The sequence below is a fragment of the Balaenoptera borealis genome (assembly GCF_965194805.1).
Source record: "Balaenoptera borealis genome assembly, chromosome: 1".
In the NCBI taxonomy this organism is placed as follows: domain Eukaryota; kingdom Metazoa; phylum Chordata; class Mammalia; order Artiodactyla; family Balaenopteridae; genus Balaenoptera; species Balaenoptera borealis.
This window is the reverse complement of record NC_138860.1, coordinates 36219721-36241704: the sequence shown is the minus strand read 5'-3', so window position 1 is coordinate 36241704 and position 21984 is coordinate 36219721. Positions and strand designations below refer to the sequence as shown.

The 21984-nt window shown below is 33.6% G+C and overlaps 2 protein-coding genes across 14 annotated transcripts in view; both read right to left on the bottom strand.

The window, feature by feature from the left end:
- The window catches only part of LOC309628550 (centrosomal protein of 78 kDa-like), a 227855-nt gene that overhangs the window by 48344 nt on the left and 157527 nt on the right, over positions 1–21984 (bottom strand).
- CD55 (CD55 molecule (Cromer blood group)) overlaps positions 3907–21984 on the bottom strand; it is a 51628-nt gene continuing 33550 nt past the window's right edge. For 2 of the 13 annotated variants that reach the window (XM_082391320.1, XM_082391315.1), the window contains exons 7-8: positions 17501–18286; positions 12751–13978 (exon numbers count right to left, since the gene is read on the bottom strand). In XM_082391320.1, the coding sequence (XP_082247446.1) occupies positions 13725–13978; positions 17501–18286 (1040 nt within the window). In that variant the 3' untranslated portion in view covers positions 12751–13724. The other 11 variants (XM_082391316.1, XR_014244435.1, XM_082391319.1 and 8 more) reach the window with 11 other exon arrangements.

Below are 21984 nucleotides of genomic sequence, written 5' to 3'. Positions count from 1 at the left end.
TGAAGCACAGACTGTTAGATATAAAACAACTAGAAAACTTGGAAATGGATAATGGAATCATTTCAAATTGCAATCTCAATTAATTGTATTACCTCTATGGTGGACACAGTTTAAGAGAGAATCAGTGGATTGGAAGACCATACTTCATAGCAAAGAAGAAACAGATTAATATAAAATAGTTAAGACTTGTGGAACATTGGATTAGCCACATTTCAGTGCAGAAAACACAAATCCCTTTGTTTCTTTAAAAAAAAAAAAAAAAAAGCTGGGAAGGCTAGAAGTCAGAGAACCATTTTTGGACTATTGACTTCAAAGCCACATCACTGAAGTCATGAGCTGGAGCTCAGGAAGCTGCTGCTATACCACTATCTTTCACAACAGAGTTTTATTCCCATGAAGTTTGTGACTAGATAAAGGAAAGTGGAAAATGGCCACCACAAACATTTACCTGTGTCCGCTCTTAGCTTTCTAGAAGTAGAAGCAGCAGGAATTTGGCCTATGCCTTCATTCTGACCCCCAAATACTGCTTTTACATGGTAGATGTCATTTTCCTCCAGACTCCCAGCTTCAGTGGAAACTGAGAAATACAGTTCTTAGTTTTCTGACCTGTTTTTAAGAATAACACTTTGAAAGAGGGTTAAGAGAGGAAATGTATATTTCTAATATAGATTTAGGATCAGTTTCTTAAAATCCCTGCTGGAATTATAGATTGATGTGTGAAGAACTGACATCTTATAATTGTGTCTTCCAATTCATGAAAATGATATATCATTTGTTCAGACCTATAATTTCTCTCAGCAAAGTGTTATAGTGTTCTCTGTAGAGTTCTTTCATATGTTTTGTAAAATGTATTTCTAAATAGTTCATGTTTGGGATGCTAATGGAAATGGATTATTTTTAAATTTTCTTTTTCTAATTGTTCATTACTTGTACATAAAATTATAATTGTTTGTATATTAACATTGTATCCTGTGACCTTACTAAATTCATTTATTAGTTCTAGTATTTTCTATGTAATCATATCATTTGCCAATAAAGACAACTTTACTTCTACCTTTCCAATTCATTGACTTTCATTTCTTTTCCTTGCCTTATGGCACTAGTTAAAACCTCCAGTAAAATATTGAATAGAAGTAGTAGCGCAGATATCCATTCTTTGTTCCTTTTCTTAGGTAGAAAGCATTGAGTCTTTCACTGTTTAGTACAATGAAAGTTGTCGGTTTGTTAAAGATGTCCTTAATTAGATTAAGAAATTTCCCTTTTCTTAGCTTGCTGAGAGATTTTATCATGAATTGGTGTTGCACTTTATCAAACTTCTTCTGCATCTATTGAAATGATCATATGGTTTTTTCTTTATTTTATTAATATGGTGAATTACACTGGTTGATTTTTGGATGTTAAATCAACCTTTTACTCCTGGGATAAACTCGATTTGATCATGATGCACCATATTCTTTTATATATTGTTGGGTTTGTTTTGCTAAAATTTTGTTAAGGATGTTTGTGTCTATTTTCATGAGGGATATTGGTGCATAGTTCTTTTTTCTGATGTCTTTGGCCTCATAAAATGAGTTTGGGAGTATTCTCTCTCCCTCTATTTTCTGAAAGAGTTTGTGTAGGATTGGTATAATTTCTTCCTTAAATGTTAGAATTTACCAGTGAAGCCATCTGGGCATAAGATTTTCTTTTTGGAAAGATTTTAAATGAAAACTCAAGTTTCCTGAATTAATATAGGGTTATTCAAGTTTTGTATTCTTATTGGGTCAGGCTTTATAATTTGTGTCTGATACTGGTAATTTTTGTCTTCTGCTTTTACTCTTTATCAACCAAAATGGAATTTTATCAGTTATATTGATTTTTTTAAAGACCTAACTTTTGATTTCATTTTTTTCCTATTATTTTTCTGCTTTCTATCTCAAAGATTTTAGCACTTATCTTTATCATCTCCTTTTTTTTTTTGGACTTGATTTTCGTGACCTTAACACTTTGGAAGTATACAGGCTAGCTATTTTGCAGAATGGCCCTCAAACTGTTTTTTCTGATGTTTTCTTATAACTTGATCTAGATTATATATTTTTAGCAGGAATACCACACCCAAATGATGCTGAGTTCTTCTCAAGGTGTTCTATCAGGATCAACTTCATGTTATTTGTCCCATTATTGGTAATGTTACTTTTGATCAGTTGACTAATGTAGTGTCAGTAAGATTTCTCTTTCAATCTAGGCATTTACCCACAACCACTGTACTGAAAAAATTTTGGACAAGGCCACCAATAGCCTCCATATTATAAACCTGAAAGTTGAATATTCGTCTTCATCTTTCTTTCTTGGGTTCCCTGACACATATTCTCCTATTGACGACTCCCAAATATATCAAGCCTGGACACCTTCTCTGAGCTCCAGACTTGTATTTTTGACTATTTATACAACATGTCCACTTTGATGTCTGAAAGGTATCTCAAACTTACCATGTCTAAAAACAAAAAAACAAACTGATCTTTCTGTTACAAAGTCTTCCCCTGCTCTGTAAGTGGCAACCTCTTCCTTCTTGTTGCTCAGGCTAAAAATCTTGGTGTCATCCTTGACTCCTTTCTTTTTAACTGCACACCTAATGCTTTAGCAAATCCTGCTAAACTTAACTTCAAAATATGCAACTTCAAAAGATGCATTCCCATCACTTATCTCTGGGTCCTTACCTCCCCACCCCAGAAACCCTCAGGATGCTTGGCTTGGAGACTTTGAGATTGTGAGCAACATCTGTCCTCTTTGTTGTTTACAGGAACCTTCTCTCTTCCTGGTTCTGCTTCTACCTCCCTCTCCACAGCTTAGTCTATGATGAAAGCATAGGATTTCAGAGAAAAAACAAAAAACAAGGAAGAGAGCCGTCTTTAAACTTCTTTAAGTTTTCTGCTTCCATTTTGTCATGAGGTTCCCATGGCAAGGAAGACCAAAATTTGGCTAGCTGCTTGGAATTGGGAGAGGAAAAACTACAGGGAAAAAATTTTAACATTTTAGTAAATTAATTACCCTACCGGAGTAAAAGAACAATTACTCTTTTTAAAGAATGTATAGGAGACCTGAGATGCAAGTAGTGACAAGGGGAAGCCAGGAAAACACCACCACCACCTCTCAACACTGAGGCATCTGAAGCCTGAAAATGAACCAGCCACCACTGGAATGGGCTGCAAAGGAAGCATCAACTTTAGGGAAGAGGCTGTTTTTAATTTAGGCAAGGGGGTGGAGGGAATACTCAAGGTGGGTGGGTGGAAAATGAGGCATTTCCACTTTGGGCATTAACCAAAAAACAGTCTCAGGGTGTGATAAGACAAAAACTACTAATGTTCAAGTGTTCCAAGACATTTGATAGTAATTGTGGGTTAACAATTATAAAATGCAAATTTCTGTGGTGAGCAAGTATAATTTCTTACAACAAATAATTATCAGTCTCTAGAGTAAAGGCAATACAATCTTGGCAATTAAAGTATAATATTTAGGGGGCTTTGCTGGTGATCAAGACTCCACGCTCCCAGTTCAGGGGGCCTAGGTTCAATCCCTGGTCAGGGAACCAGATCCTGAATGCTGCATCTAAGATCCTGCATGCCACAACTAAAAGATCCTGCATGCAGCAACTAAAGATCCCACGCAAGGCAATGAAGATTCCGCATGCTGCAACTAAGACCCAGAACAGCCAAATAAATAATTTTTTTTTTAATAAAGTAAAATAGTATAGGAGAGCTTACCTTGGGAAAATATAGAACTATTCATAACAGGATACAAATAATAAGTCCTACAAGAAAATCCCACTACCCCTAACATACCTGTTCCTATTATTATTTTCTTCAAGGTAACTGGTTGTTAGATATTTTTTCAGCTTTTACCCTTATCTAAGTAATAAGATACAAAGGCTAACTCAATGTATTTTATTGTCAAAGTTCAATGTTTCCCAATATCTAAAATTCTTGCTACCATAAATTTTGACCATTGATTCCAACTTTTAATTTAATCACAGCAGAATAAACTATTTGGAATTTATAATTTTACTTTTACACTAAACACATGACATACCATAGTCCTCTCTCCAAGCCTTTCCTACTTTGAGCTTGCTGCACTATTTGCAGTCCCCAATCCTGCCATGTGAATCTCATCTACTTGTCCTTTGTCAATTTTCATCCTGTCCTGAATGGCTCTCAGCCCACCACTCAACCACTTAGCAAAGACAAATTAGGCACTCTGTATATTCTGTAAAAGTGTAACACTTACAACTCTACATTCTTTCTCTCAATAGGTGTTATCATTTTGGTCTTATAAGCAACGTGTGGGTAGATACTGTGTGGTAGTCATTTGGTAGCTTCAGCACCTAACACTATAACCCGCACATAGTGGGCTCTCATGTATTTTTCTGAGTAACTGAATCAGTGTTATCCTTGCTACTACCCCAGGAAGCAGCAGATTGTCACAGAGTAAGCAGAGTAGGCCCTCCTAATTAACAAATGAATGAATTAATAGATGGATGTGCGCCTATTTGCAGAACTCTTAAGGAAGTTAAAAGAATTTCCTAAAATTAGAAACTATTAGGAAATTACCATTAATCTTGTTAGTTGTGATGATAGTGGTTAGGTAGGAAAAAAAGTCTATTGTTAGAAATACATATTTAAGTATTTATAGTGAAATGCCATGATGCTAATGGAATTTATTTTAAAATACTTTAACAACAAAGTAGATGAAGCAATATGACAAAATAATTATTGTTAAATTTAGTTATGTATATATTCTAGTCTATTCCAACACAACATGTAATTGGCAAGATGACAAGAGCATATTAAGTATCTAGAAATTGATGTGATTGCCGTTTGGTAAGTCAATAACAAGTGATACATTAAAAGTAACTGAAAATGATTCACACTAGGATAACCAAAGGGCAGCATTCTAAACTACTTATGAAAGGCAGGAAGGGACTCTCTTATTTATAAGTAAATTATTTACATTTAAGAAAATAAATGTCAAATACCACCTGAGACAAAAATGTGATCAATTATTTCTATTTAGGGAAAACAAATTTTTCTTTACGTATCTTCTTGAACTTTTTTGGTATACATGTAAAATCTAAATAAATATAAATTAAGTTTAATATTACAAAAGAATAAGATTTACAATTTGAATATGAACATCTCACTTCAGAAATATAGAATCTTTTCTTATATTAATATTATATCTGGAGACCTTTAAAGACATTAAGTCAATAAAGACACCTTTCACCCTTTCACGGGGCTGTTTTTTTTTTTTTTTTTAATTGTCTTAAGAACAAAATTATAGCTGATCTATCTGACAAATAAGGAGCTAATTCACTATCTGTGCTTGTATGACAAAGGAAGAATTATTCCTTCATTCTGTATTCCTCCTTTGTCACCAAATAACCCAAGAAACTCAACATTCTTGGGTGATCAGCATGCTTTTCCTTTAAAAAATTTTGCCAACTGATTCAGACTCATTTTAATGGAAAAAGAAAAGATGAAAATGCCTTTTTGTCAGGAAGGATTATTTTATAATGTTTCATCACTCTTGGGCAATTTTCCTTAGAAGAGAGTGGTTTATTTGTTTTCAATATCCAATTAATGTTTTTAATTTGTTGTGTCCTTTGTAAGTAAAAATAACATTACACATTTGGTGAAAAAAAATTCACTTTTTTCCTTTTCTTCTTGCTCACATTCTAAGTATCAACAAATCTCTCCACTTTCCCACACTTTTATGAAAGTAATCACTCTCTATCTTGTGAGTTCTTCTATTTTCAAGAGTCTTAGGAGTGCTGAGAACGTGATTCCAGGACAGATTCGTTTTTCCTTGCTTCGTGGACATTCTTATGCATCTTAAAGACAAGATAACACGCAAAACGAAGAACACTACCACATATACTGTGTCCACTCCACCAGAAAGTTCTACAAAACTAGAAATATTCTGTGTACTCATGTGCACTTTCTTCTCAACTCTTCTTTGGCTCAGTTAGCCAATGGTTACTAGCATCATAAGCAAAACTGTCAATGTCATACATATATGTCCTGAAAGTTAAAAAAAAAGTTTAAGTCAAAATAATTGTATTTACTGGTGATAAACATTAATTTTTTAGTTACTATGTGATAAACCATGAAAAAGAATTAGTTGGTTAATTTGGGGTGCAAAACAAATGCAAAATTCGTAAGTTATAGAGTATGGACAACCTTGGCCAGCACAGTATAGAGTTCGGTAGCTATAGCAATACCAACTAAAACATGACACTTAAGTTTTTAGTTTCTTGAGATTAAGTGGCCAAGCTGGATTCAACTAAGATACTTTCAGATTAAAAGTCAGTGAAAACTCCCTGGAATAGAAGAAAGTTTAATCAAAAGAAGACACCTAGAAGGTTTCACGGGTACATACATATTAAGTTAGTTTTGTGTGATAATTTTGCCTAACAACGTAAAACAGATAAGATCTGTAAACTTGACTTAGAAAAGACAGGTTAAAATAGATTTAATATTTCTTAAACACTGGAAACTTTAAAAGTCACCAAGCAAGACGGAGAAGCAAATACAATATGGGCCAATCATCTCATGATGCAAGTAGTCACAATGAAGGCATTCCTATTTGTAAGCCCTAATGTATCAACCTTTTGTTTTTTCCAGATATTTGTAGCATTGTGAGCATCCAATCATTTCAATAAACTGAGTACAAAGCACAGGATGAGATAATGAGTATACTGCTGAAGAGTGGAAGACTGAAGACATGTCATATTAATGAAAGATTCAATGTGTTAGTCACTCGTTCAACAAAGAAAAACAATTCTGACAATAACAGAGGTTTAAGCCTCTATTGTCCTTTAATAGTCACAGATAGATATCAAGCTAATTGTGTTAATGGACATTTTCCAAGATACAGAAATTGATTTTATTGAACCATATACCTGTTGTAAATTACTAGAAGGTCTTACTTCCGTAGCATCACCAGTCACAGTTAAATTATGAAACTTAACATTAAGTGCTTTGTTGTTCTCATGTGTGTAGTAAGAGCTGAATAGTAGAGAAGGAAAATACTGATTGAATTATAAAAGTTTAAGTTCACTCAAAAAGCAGTATCAGCATTTGCTTACAATCACATTCTTTTCATAAACTAAAATTTACCATATATATCCAACACTTCTAAAAGACGTAAATAAATCCTTTGATAGGCAAACACAAAGGATCACCAGGTGAAGGTACATTACACCTTCACATGCATTAACTTTTTCTCCTGTCTCATTAAGATCAAATTTTAATTAAATCAGTATGAAATTGAGAGAATAACCAGGAATGTATAAAGTTAGCTCTTACCCTCAACATCTTATACTTCCAAAATAAGGCAAGTGGAGTGTTTTTAAGTGCACATTAAAAAAGGCAAATTCTTTCTTAGAGGTTTGCATGAATTTCCTCTGATTCAGAAATAGATTAGGTTTACTGCAAAACCCCAATAAAATATAAAACAAATATTCCTTCCTTCTACATTTCAGCACTTTTCATTCTATTAAAAATATGATGGTCTATTATTTTACCAAAGTATCTAAAGAAACTAATGATAGCCAAGAGAGAGCCAAGAGGGAGCCAACTCATCACATTCCACCCCCCTCATCTACCAAGCCCCAGAGCAATGGTTTTAGAAGTAAATTAATAATGCTCCAATTCAAAAGGAGAGCTGGACCAAATGTAAGGAAGTAGAGAAGATTGGTGGTTTATTCTTTTTTCCAGAGTAGTTTTGCTGAGACTTCTGTACCAACTTAACTCACTTTATATGACTTAGAATTCTGTTCATTTATGCTGGGCTCTAAACCACATTCTTTAAAAGTTTCTGAAAAATCTGAAGAGAAAGTTATATTTTACTACATTTGCTCTTATAGCATCTAGAATATTTTATTGGCAGTAAACAAATATCTGTAAAAGCTATTAAAAAAAAAAAACAACCCAGGACCTAATGGTCAAATATTTTTAGTAAAAGACTGAACCATTTAGTGATTTAAAGAACGTTTACATACTTTAGGTTATAATAGGCTTAAATAATATTGTTAATTTAAAGAGACGGGAAAGAGCCATGGAGGGTAAATAGTAGATACCTCACATCATCCAAAGAATTTAAATAGGCAATTTAGTGACAGCATTAAAATATAGTTGTTCTTAATTAAGTAATGAAAAAATAGGTATTAGGGCACTTCAGAAAGAATTCAAGTTTATATGAACTCCACAATTAGTTTTCTGAGCAACAAAATCTACAAAACAGAAGAGACTCAATTTAAATAATACTCTGTCTACAGGATACATCAGAGCCAATCATGACTTTATACTTAACACATTTAAATTCAATGCAGATCAGATGTTTCAAATACTGATTTTTTTTTCTGTGTGTTGTTGTTTTATCACCTGAGTGCTTACCATGTGCCAAGTAAGGTTCTAACCTCTTTACAGATGGCAATTCATTTGATCCCATGAAATAGATACTACAATCCCATGAAGTAGGTACTATATTTCCCCCATTTTTACAAACGAGAAAATTGAGGCATAGAGAGGTTAAGCTGCTCACAGTCACATGGCATTTAAATAGTAGACCCGGAATTGGAATCAAGCAGTCAGGTTCCAGAGCCTGCCCTCTTAACCACTGGGCTGATTTTGGCTAGACTGTCATCTGTTAATAAATGCAATTTATTAATAGGCCTAGTCACAGGCAATTTAACAATATGTTAGAGTTTCTCTTTCTAAATTTTTTCACTTCTGTACAACACACAGGTACTCTCATAAATTGTACTGAGTAGAGAAAAAGGTGAGTTGATTAATAGATTGCAATGAGACTTTGGCTTTCAAATCAATGTCCTCGTATATAATGAGAAATCTAAAAATTTTTTAAGACAAAAAGTCTGTTCATCCAGGATAGTAATCATAGACAAAAGGAATAAAGAGACAGCATATCAAAAAAATGCAATTAAGCTAAGAAAGTTATCTACTGGCATAGTGTCAAGTTTTACTGGAAAGAAGCTAAGAATAAATTTTTTAAAATCATCAGAATTTCTGCTCACCCTGATTTTCCACTGCCCCAGAAAATTTTGACTAGAATTATGGTACCAATTATTATAGTACCAGCAACACATCCTTGAGGGGGAAAGAATTTGATAAGACAGTTAATATAGAAACATGAACAATTATATATACAGTAGTTCACAGTGACAAACATATTGATTATGAGGCAAGTTAAAGAAAAAATAGGAGACATGAATTATATTTTGCTTGCTTGCTTATGTCACAAGTCTGACAGTAAAAACTGCATGTTATTTATCCTGTTTTCTTTCAAGGAAAGATGAAATATTTAGAATGAATTATCACAATGCTCAAATAAAATTTGACAGGTTTGAGAGAATTCTAAAGTGTTTCAATCCCACCATGCTTAATTTTAAATGATTTGATCATTGATTTAAATATGATGACTGTATTATATAATTTCAGCACTAGAAGGCATCTTGGAGTTCACGCTCATTTTGTAGATAATTAAATTGAGCCTCAGAAAGGTGAAGCGTCCATATGTGGTTAATGGGAAGGCCATTTACTTAGTTCATAAAGGTAACAGAGATGTAGGTATTTCTCCATCATAGGAAAGGTATCATCATCTGAGCACCGAGAGTAAAACATACTTTGCCTATCGAAATGCTTTTCAGTGTTTAGTCTGTTGCAGATAAAATTTCTTTTAGGAAAACTAATATTTACTTTCAAGATTAAATGCACTATTTTGAGTTGAGCAACAGAAAATAATTGGTTAAATAAGTTGAATAACAGCAAAAAACTTTTATACCTTGACTTTTACACATAAACTTTCTTCTTAAAACCACCCATTGCCCTTTCCCCTCACCACCTTGGGTCTCCCTTTACCTCCCCACTCCACCCTCCAAATCCTTGAACTCTACTCTTTTGATCTGTACTACAAAGAAAATTATAGATGACACTAGAAAAGCAACTGAAGGTAATATGACTAACAAGTGTATCTGGTTCCAAATCAGCAAAATACTACAGATGTCGCACAACTGAATGGCCATGTCGATACATAATTTTAAAAACAGCTGTTTCCACCAAAGGTTTTACACTATTTTACCCAATCAATTTCTTTAATTGATCCCTTAGCACCATAGCATTAGTTTGAAAAGACTGTACTCATAAAATAAATCACGGCTCCTCAAAAATTTGGGGTTTCTTTTCCTTTCACCACTTCCCATTAATCCTACCATTTTCAAATGATGCAGAAAAATCCCATTTTCAGTTTGAATGATAAATGAAAATAGAAAATTTTAAAGTGATCCAGAATGTCTGGATGACATAAGTTAGGAATATTCTTAGAACACTTATCAGTCCATATAAGTGATTCAGGAAGAAAGTGTGTGGAGGTTGATGTTTTAACAGAAAACCAGTGCAAACTACAGAAATTGAGAAATATAATTCTAAATAAATGATTCTGCAATAATTAATAATTAATGAGAGTATTATTTTGCAAATTAGAAACAAAGAAAACTTTAAAGTATAAAGGCAGTGACCTTAACATTCACCCAAAGGTGAATCAGTGTTAATTTAAGATTGGCACAACTTGAGCTACATGAAAACTATAAAATATATATAAAATTATAAATGAAATTATGATTATGATTCCAATGTCCTTAATTATTCATTGAAGAGATCATAGGTAGGAAAATTACATAATTTTAGAAAATGCAAAAGGAGTGAAAGGAGTAGTTTAGTAATGTTCCCCATTATGTAGAATCATATTTACCCAGTACTTAAAACAATGCAAGGCAGTTTGTCACCTATTATCTCATTATCTCCAATAACTGGCATGGTACTTGTAAATAGTAAAGAGTGTTCAGTAAATATTTATTAAATTGCATTGCATGATATTCTTTTCGCAGATTAGAAAACTGAGACTGAAAATGAATAAGACAAACAGTTTATCACCAGAGAAAACTTATTTCTAACCTAACCCCTGGTTCACGGCATGATTTTAACTGTTCACAATATTCTCAATAAAAATACCTGAGATTACTCAAACAAAATTTGTATTAGATGGGTATTACATTAATATATAGAGTATCATCTCCATTCCCAAACAACCCAAGTCAGAACCTAACTACAAGATCTGGTATTATCAAATGAGGCTTGTCTCCTTTTCTGAAGAAATGTGGATTCATCCAGTCATTTCGAAAGGTCTCACTTATACATCTCATAAAGTGGAAATACAGTCTATATACTATGAAAAACTAAGAAAGCTATGAATAGGTTTTGTTCTTCCTTATAATCCTATTTAACATAAAAATATGTCAATAAGCATGTGATATTTAAAAGAAAGAGTATTTTAGATATTTCACTGAGCATTCTCTAATTTTTTCTTTAATATTCCTCCAATTGACTTATTATTTCTCACAAGGGATTTTGAATGTCACAGTATAGGATTTCAGCAATGGAGGGGAAAAAAGCAATACTTGTAAAGAATCAGGACTATCTTAATTGTCAAATTTGAGTTGTGCAGCTCTAGGAGAAGAATTTTTCTATCCTTTCAAGTACTTAGTGCTGAAGAAGCTAGTCATCTGCGTCTATTTAAGAGCCTAATAGCCGTGTGACCTTGAGCAAGTTAAGAATCTTGCAAAGCCACAGTTCTCTCAGCTAAAAAGTGGGACATAGCTACATTATAGGATTGTTGTGAGAAGTAAATGAAATAATACATAGGCATATTTCAGTACAGTCCTTGTCACACACCAAACACACAAATATTGCTCTAATAAAGGACTGTTCTTATTCTTTGGTGTGGCCAGAGAGAATGATAAAATTATCAGAAATCCATCTTAGGAAAATAGTGATAAAATAAAAATGAATTCTTAGAGCTAGGATTTATTCAATTTTTAGCACTATGCTAGTAGTTTTCACATCCGTTATCTCATTAAGCTTCCAAGACTTTAAATAGGAATCATTATCACCATCTCATAAATGAGAAAATTGGGAGTCAGAGAGATTAAGTAAATCACTTGGGTTGAATTATTACTAAATGAAAAAAAAAAAATCCAAAAGAGGATTGAAACCAAGGTCTGACTGACTCCAAAGCACAAGTCTTTCTTTTATATGACACTGTTGACAAAAACAAAAACAAAAACCCCACAACTATATAGAGCATGTATTCTCAATGGGGTTGCTATCATCCCTAGAGGGGAAAAAAAAATCTCACTTTTTTATGTATAAAGTACAGATGTGCATACAGTACATAAATAGATTTATATTACATCTGTAGTATTAATATTTCATAGGGATGATTAAGAAAAAATGCCTTAAAAGCTCCTTGAGGGGGAGAGGGTAATAATGAAAAAAAATTTTTTTGAAAAACACTGATACAGAGCCAGCAGAGAATAGCTTTAAAAATCAAAATGCAGGCTTCACTGACATAGCAGATAAGAAAGTTCTGGGAAGAGCCGTCAGTCTCTACTTCTCAGCAGAATTAAATAGGAAAAATATTAAATACTTGCAAAGTTCTAATATCATTTGTATCATTCATGTGCACTGCAGTGTAATCAATAAAAGCAATTTCCTTGCAATAGAGTTTATCTTTAAAATGAGAAAAGTGACCTCATTCACAGAATACATTTAAGAAGTAAAAATATCAATAATTTTCAGGTTTATATTTTACAAGTATAGGATCCTAAAGAAAAATATTGTCATATGTCTAAGAGGGAAGGAGTTCCTCTTTATTTTTGAGCACATGTTGGAATTAAACCTAACCCTAAGGGAAGGTTTCTGGGAAAACACGCAGTATACACTTAAAGAATTTCAGAGAAAATAATAAGCACCTCAAACCTTCATTGAATGTCACTGAGCTTGTAAGAAAAAGCTGACCTATTAAATTTTTAAGCTCATCTATTAAAAATGTCATCAAATCATTAAATCATGAGATTTTCATTTAGAATACATTTATTTTTGTTTAAAATATAGAATGAACAAAGTGAATTCCAACTGTTGGAATCTTTCAAGATAAATCTTTTAGCTTAAAAGAGGTTCATTTAAAATATAAAAACTATAACAAATAACAATGAAAATAATAAAACAAGTACCTGCTTTCAGTTTTATAGTCCCTTGGCTAATTCATGCATGCATAAGATAGGAGACTTCAGCTTATTAACACATAGATCAAAAAATTCACTTTTTTATATTTTCCATTAGACATTACTTATCAATATATGCCTATTTATCTGTATTGCTTCTTAACAAACATTTCTTTTACCATCTTCTTTAGGAGTTTATTAATCTTCTTGTTAATGCATAACATCAAATAATTTATTTACGAACAAGAAAAGGACTAGACCAAATGCTAGAAAACCAAGGACTAGACCAAATGCTGCAACACAGGTATGTTTTTGGCCTCATGCCTATAGCAACAGAATACTTTTTAAAGATAACTTTAAACCATTGACAGGGAAGGGAAAATAAAGAGGATATAACCAAAGGTAAGACCCTTTGTTTTACTTGGGATAAGACAGACATCTAGAAATGGTCAAGGAGTAGTTTATGATTAATTATAAAATACTTGAGGATAGAAACTGTATTGATAACTCTCTCCTCTTGTGGTTCTTTAGCCACTAGAATGAGATGTATTGAGACAACAGGCACGCAATAATACTTGATCAATTGGCCAAATGATTTGAAGTTGTCCTAAAATTACCTTGGAACAAGAACATGGTGGGGAATACTTAGGAACATACCAAGTACCTGATGGTAGTACAAAACACATCGATAAAATGCATTTACCTGTTTTCTCTTTGGCACCCATAAACACTGTATTTTAATAGTATTCCTAAGACACTTAAAAGACAATATAATTTTCCAGGAACATAGATAACACGTCCAAAAGCGAGGACAAGTTCTGTTAACTGCCAGAGAGCCACACTTACCCGATGCAATGATGCTAGCAACTAAAGAAAAAAAAGGGAAAGAATTACAAAAATAAAAATATTTTAAAGCATTGATTTGCTAGCAATTTAACAAATATATAAATTTATCAACAACTGTACTTGAAAGTTCAAAAGTAACTCAGATTTTCATAACTAAAAGAAATAATTTTAAATAAATTGATGAAAACAATTATACATTATTAACTTAATCAAGTAACATATAAAGCAGTGCTATCTCTATTAAACAGAGTCAACACAATAAACATAAAATACGATAAAGAGTTATTGAATACTGAAACAAACACCATGTAAATTTGGTTGTATGACTTGATGGCAAGTCAAGGTTATTGTAAGGAATAATACTAACAAATGGAAGGTGCATGGTACATGACACTATGGAACACACTCAGTAAGTAGTAGCTACTATTATTTTTTCAATAAGAGCAAAAAAAGTAAATAATATTTAAAGGGTAAATTAATTGTATATGAGAGAAATTTGATCCCAAATATTTGTTTGCATTTTTATCATAATAATTGATTCAGGTTTAGGTTAAATTTGTTAAATTATCTTGTACTCTTGCAGAAAAAAATATTACAAAGTTAGCTCTATAACAAATTAATATAAAGTGAAACTTGTTTCTCTTTGCCTTGCCCTATTAAAAATTGGATGTATTCAACCTAAAACTTTTAGGCCCAGAGATGCCATAAAATTTTAAGAAGTCAGTAACCACGTATGTGTTAAAATTAATGAACTGAATCTAAGTATATCAATATAAGCCACAAAAGCAATGCTGAGTGCAAGAAGTCAAGTTAAGTAATGAAATATATGACATACTGTTTAAATTATAAAAAATATACAAAACAATAATATGTACTACTTATGGTGACGTACATGTAGCATAAGAACAAAAACAGAGAGGAAACTTGCACAATGAGGTATTACCTCACACCAGTCAGAATGGCCATCATCAAAAAATCTACAAACGATAAATGCTGGAGAGGGTGTGGAGAAAAGGGAACCCTTCTACACTGTTGGTGGGAATGTAAATTGGTACAGCCACTCTGGAGAACAGTATGGAGGTTCCTTAAAAAACTAAAAACAGAGTTACCATATGATCCAGCAGTCCTGGGTATAGATCCAGAAAAGATGAAAACTCTAATTCGAAAAGATACATGCACCCCAATGTTCACTGCAGCACTATTTGCAGCCAAGACATGGAAGCAACCTAAAGGTCCATCAAAAGATGGATGGATAAAGAAGATGTGGTACATATATATAATGGAATATTACTCAGCCATAAAAAAGAATGAAATAATGCCATTTGCAGCAATATGGCTGGACCTAGAGATTCTCATACTGAGTGAAGTAAATCAGACAGAGAAAGAGAACTATCGCATGATATCACTTATATGTGGAATCTAAAAAAATGATACAAATGAACTTATTTACAAAACAGAAACAAACTCACAGACTTAGAACATAAAACTTATGGTTACCAAAGGGGAAAGGTTTGGGGGGAGGGATAAATTAGGAAGTTGAGATTAACATATACACACTACTATATATAAAATAGATAATCAACAAGGACCTACTGTATAGCACAGGGAACTCTACTCAGTATTCTATAATAACCTATATGGGAAAGGAATCTGAAAAAGAATAGATATATGTATGTATATAACTGAAGCACTTTGCACCTGAAACTAACACAACACTGTAAATCAACTATACTCCAATATAAAATAAAAATTTTAAAAAAACAATAATATATACTACTTATGGTGACATACATGTAGCATAAGAATAAAAACACAGAGAGGAAGCTTGCAGTGATTGCCTTAGAGCAAGAGAAATGGGAGCAGGGAAATGTGCAAGGAAACTTTAACAGTAAGATCTGTAATGTTTAAGTTCCTAAAAATATTCAGGTAATGGCAAAATAGGCCTCAAGATAACCATTATTAAATGTATGAAATCATTATGAAAGTATGGTCATAATATATAAAACACGATTCTAAAAAACACAACTATCTGATGCCACTGAAGAGTGATCAAAAGCAGGCAGGTTCTGTGACAAACCATAATGGAAAAGAATATGAAAAAGATATATATATGCATATATATATATAAAACTGAGTCACTTTGCTGTACAGAAGAAATTAACACAACATTGTAAATCAACTATTCTTCAATAAAAATTTTTTTAAGAAAGAAGGCAGGAATTGAAGTTCCCCTTTTAAAGAAGGGAACTCAATGGAGTGAGAGTTTGTGTATTTGTGGGTATTTGGCCTTTTACCTAAAGGAAAAAAGAAACATACAAAGGAAATTTCAACAATAATACCTGTAATGTTTTAAGTTCTTAAAGATTCTGGGTAATAGCCAAATGAACTTGAGCATGGCAATTATGAAATCTGGACAAAATATTAAAAAAACAACAATAACAATGATTTGAAGGCATGGAAGAGCAAAGTAACTCAGACAGAAACTAATCAAAGCTGAAGAGCTCAGGCAGGGGGTAAGCTGCAGGGAGTGAGATTTGCATGGATGCAGCAGGGGGAAATCCCTAGGCCACTTGGTGCAGGGAGCAGAAAGCCACAGTCTCACTGGTTGGAGAAGTCAGAGAATAGAGTTCAGAATCGACAGGGCATCTGGAAAGTGAGGGGCTGCCGATGCTCTATTTCTTGACATATGTGGTGGTTATACCAGTATTTGCTTTAGAAAAGTTATTAAGCCTTATATGTATATTTTACACAGTTTTCTGTGTGTTGACATCAATGAAAAATTAAAATAATTCAAAAAATTATCTCTTGGCTCAGTCCTATTGAGATTTTCCAAAAAACTAAACAAACAAACAAACAAAAAGCACATATCTCTATTAGAGAACAAGAATGTCTATTAATATAGATATACATTAAGCAAGTTATAAAACAAGAAGACATCCAGGTGGTCTGAAACAGCATTAATTAGTAAGAGGGGTTTCATTCACTCAACAGGTTTTTCTGAAATCTACAGCATATTTTACTCTGCTTTCATGAAAACTGTCATTTAAAGAGTTAATATGAACTATTTCAAAGAACTCTGTTTTTAATTACTTAGAAGACACTATTAAGGTGCTTTACCAAATTAGCAACTCTAGGGAATCTGGAGAGTTCCTTTAGCATGCTTGAGGGATGGGTCTCTGTCAATGAATCAGACCCAGAAATAAACCTTAAGGATTATACTATTTGGTTCTTTGAGGGGTCTTGAGGAATTCAGTGACTCCCTAAAGCTAACATAAAAAACAGAATTTCTTCACCGACCTTAATTTAGCATTGCTTTTATGGAGCCACAACATTTTTCTATATTACTGCAAACTGTTTCTTTCTTAAAGGTGTGCCCTAGCACAATCCAAGTCTGCCTCTGAAGAAAGTCAGAACATCAGTATGAAGAAACTCTGCCTACAATAAACCAGAGACTATATAATCTTATAATCCCAATCAATTTGAAATTTCCACCATAGCACATAAAATCCATACTTGGAAACCTGAACAGAGTAGTCAACTGACCTGAAGGAGAGCTTCCTCCTCCTTTAGGTGGGCTTGTTGCATGAAAACGTGTTGTTGCCCTGGGAACAGCTGGACTCCTTGTTGCTGTAACATGAGCAGAGGTCAATCTTTGTGTTGCATGGAGACTCTTGGTCACTGGGGTATGTAGAGCAGTGGACTTTTGTGTTGCTCTAAGATTCTGTGTAAGTGAAGATTTTGCCATGGTGAATCTTTGGGTTGTTGGTGTGGCCTGTGATGCAGAAGCATTTGCCATGATGGGATTCTGAGCTGCTGTAGAGACAGTGTTTGATATGGGGGAATTTGGGGCTGTTGTGGCTGAATCATTTGCTGTGGAAGGTTTCTGAGGAGCTGATGAGACTTCTGTAGCTGGAACATTTACAGTGGTGGGTTTCTGAGAAACTAGTGGGGACTTTGTAGCTGAAGAATTTATTTTGATGAGTTTCTGAGGAGTTGGTGGGGCTTCTGTAGCTGAAACATTTATGGTGGTGGGTTTCTGAGGAGTTGGTGGGGCTTCTGTAGCTGAAACATTTACAGTGGTAGGTTTCTGAGAAACTATTGGGGACTTTGTAGCTGAAGAATTTATTTTGATGAGTTTCTGAGGAGTTGGTGGGGCTTCTGTAGCTGAAACATTTACAGTGGTGGGTTTCTGAGGAGTTGGTGGGGCTTCTGTACCTGAAACATTTACAGTGCTGGGTTTCTGAGGAGTTGGTGGGACCTTTGTAGCTGGAACATGTACTCTGGTGGGTTTCTGAACTGCTGGTGTGACTTTGTAAATTTGAAAAGTTTCTGTGGAGGAAAAATGTTATTTAAAAAATTAGCTAAATAATGCTGTCCAAGTTAAAATTTAGGAACCAATTGTTTGCTCTATGACTCTTCTCTTTCCCCACAAACAACTAAATATGATTTTTAGGAAACCAAGTATTCTCATGTATTTCCCAAAGAATTGAAATGCTATATTGTCTTTGCTTTGAAATAAATTATACCTTTAGGCAACTAAAGTGAATTTACACCCAAGTAGTGTTGAGGTTCTTAAAACTGTTTTCTATGTGAAGAAGGAAACCAAAGTCAGAGTTGGCAGTGATCTCATTCTGTGACACAACCCAAATAAAGATACTTTTTCTCATAAATTGTCTTCTTTCCCTCATGCCAAGACCAAAGAACGGCAGGATGCTACCTTGAACCAACAAAGATAATCACAACATAGTTACTTTTTCCAAAGCTTTCAGGACATGTTAGTGACCTTGGGAACTTGTTTTGTTTCACTTCTTTTTTAAAGCAATAAATTCAATTAGAAAAAAATAACGCCCTTTTTCTCCTCTTGTGTTGGTTACCAACTTTACATAGGTTAGTTTAGTTCCTCTTTGGATTTTAGGTGAGATAATAAATATCTGAAGTGAAAATTCTGTGAAGATCCTATTCTGAGAGTCACAAATCTAACATTAAAATTTTAGGTCTTCAGTGCCTGTTTGACTTTGGGTTGCTTATGCAATCTCCATCATAAGGCAGTAGTGAGCAGTGCCTAAGCCTGTTTGACCACATACTAGAGACTGTTGTCAACTTCTCTAAGCTTGTTTTCTCATTTGTAAAACGAGAATTGAAAACAATGTCTCTTAGTGCTTTTATCATTGCTTTAAGTTGCCAAAGTTTTGCTATGAGGTGCCTGGAAGTGGTTTTGGTTTTATTCTGCTTAGAGTCTTGAGAGCTTTTGGAATCTGTTGGTTGATGTATTTCATCAGTTTGGGAAAATTCTCAGTCATTATCTCTTAGAGTATTTCTTCTTTTTCCCTCCCTCTCTCTCTCTCTCCCCTCTTTTTTTATCATATGTTAGAAAAGTTTAACATGTCTCAAATGTCTCTTAAATTTGATCTATATTTTACATTCATTTTTCTCTTTGTTCTCCAGTTTTAATTAACCTTTCTTTCAGTTCCCAATACTGTCTCCTGCTACATCCAAATCACTGTTAAACCTATCTATTGCGCTCTTAATTTTAGATATTATATTTTCCCATTGCAGAATGTCTATTTTACACTATTTTTATAGATTCCAATTCTCTGTTGAAGTTCTCTATTTATCTTTTCCATTAGCATCTTAAATATATTAATCACTTATTTTAAAGTCCTTGTCTGCTGACTCAATTATCCAGATCTTTTTTATTTGATTTTCATTTCTCCTAATTTGGTTATAATTTCTTGCTTCTTTCCATATCTAATAATTTTTTATTATATGCCATACAATTCAGATGATATGATCCACCAAAGGGAGGGTCTCCTTTTCTGATAGGCAGATTGGTTTGAAGTGATCACATCCTCAGCCTATGAGGGACTCAGCCTATGAGGGACTGATTCTGTAAGACTCAGTCTACTTCTGCTCTTGTCTCTGCTCCTTGGAAGTGGACCTTCTGGGTTTTTGATTTGACAGCCTGGTGGATCTTTGTTTCCTCAGCCCTGAGAGACTGCAGGAGAGCCAAGTCTGTCCTTCAGCAGTGCCCCAGTCCAGCAACGTAGCCTCCTTCCCCACACAGCTTCAAAATGAGCTTAAATGTCGTAAGGAGGACACTGGCTGTATGCTTGATACAAGCCTCTTCCTGTGATGGGTTTGTTGTCCAAATACCATAAGCTTGGGGTCTAGCTCCCCAGTCTCACCTGCACTCCCAGAAATCAGCAAATGGCTCTTGGGAAAAACTGGGTCAGCATTTGAGGACTTCCAATTTCCAGTGCATTATCCTAGCTCACCACAACTATTGAAAGCTTTGCTAGAGTCTCTCTTTCCTGGCAATGGTCTTTTATCTGGGTCAAGATGGATCCTCAGCCCAGATGGGCCTCAGAATGGTTTGCCTTCACTCCCTACCCCCAGGAATTTTAGTTCATTCAGCCCTAGTTGTTCCCCTGAGGGAACAACCTATGCCTTTAAAATATGATTTAAAAAAAAAAATCTACCCAGGTTTTGTAGTTATTGTCATGGGAGCACTGGCCTGCCATGACTTCCTTGGGCATTACCATAGAGCTGTAAGCTCTAAATAACTGATGATTTAATAAAACAGGGGAAAGTAAACATGAAGTGGATCAAATGGCTAAATTTTAAAATATCAAAATTTACTCTCAATTAAATGAAATTTTCACCACTTATACTATCACATCTTCATATCATAATAACCATTTTCATTAATGGTGCAGAGAACAAGGATACAGTATTGGTGGGACAGTAAATTGGGTTGGTACAGTTTCTTTGGAAACAATATTGTTAATGTTTCAAAAGTTTAGTTGCATATACCTTTGATATACAGTAATTACACTGCAAGGAATTTATTGTAAAAAATGTACTTGCACACATGTACAATGAACAGATATACAATAATATTTACTGTAGCACCTTTTGTAAAATAATTTTTTAAAAAACTAGAACAGAAACTAAATTCCCTTCAATAGGAGACTGGTTAAATAAATAATATATCCATACAATGAATATGGTTTAAAAAAAGAAATATGTGTATGTATATTTATTTTCTAGAATAAAACACAAAAATTTGTAAACAGTGGCTACTTCTGAGAGTAGGACTGGAGGAGACTTTTACTTCTCATTTTATACAATCATCGACATGGTTTTAATATTACTTCACTATATTTATGTATACCATTTATATGAAAAAACTATTATTAATAAGCAATAGTATTTAAAAATTCATGCTAATAGAATTCAAGTATAATTATAAAAGTAGTATTTGCTTGAATTATATTGGCATTCAAACATGACACTGCTTAAATAAATGCCACCTCCTGGTCCTGTGCAATGTTATAACCCAGCTTCATTGATCTTCTAAATATCTCTTCAAAAATATACTTAAAAAGCAGTTCTAAAGATTCTGAGAGTACAGCCTAAGTATCAAAAAGCACTGAGGGAAGAAGAGGTCTAGAAAGATGAAGAAGAGAGCATTCTCAATAAGACAGAAATTCTGGAGGCAGAAAACAAATATAATATAATTCAATGAAGTCAACAGGTAGGCAAGAGTTTCTCTGCGTTGTCACACATATATAATCATTATCTAGATCCCTTAGTTCAATCTAAGATTCTCTCCCAATTAAATAAAATAAACCACTTTATACACTCTTTGTATAAACAAAGAGATATCTATATTAACTTACTGAAAGTAACATGGTAAGAAACAGCAAATTTAAGCTAATTCACTAAAAACATGAGACATATAATGTGTATGTGTGTGTGTGTGTGTATATACATATTCATAAAGGTCATGTGTATATTTATTTATTTATATGTTACCATATGTTCTCCACATCAGTGGTTCGTCCTTTTTGGAAGTCATAGACCCCTTGTAGAGTCTGATGAAAAACTGTATCCCCCAGAAGAATGCAAATACGCATATGTATAACATTTTACATTCATTTCTCAGGGAGTTCATAGATTCTCAGATGCCCATATATAGACCTAAGGGCAAGAATAAATCAGAAATATAACTCTGCAAACTGATT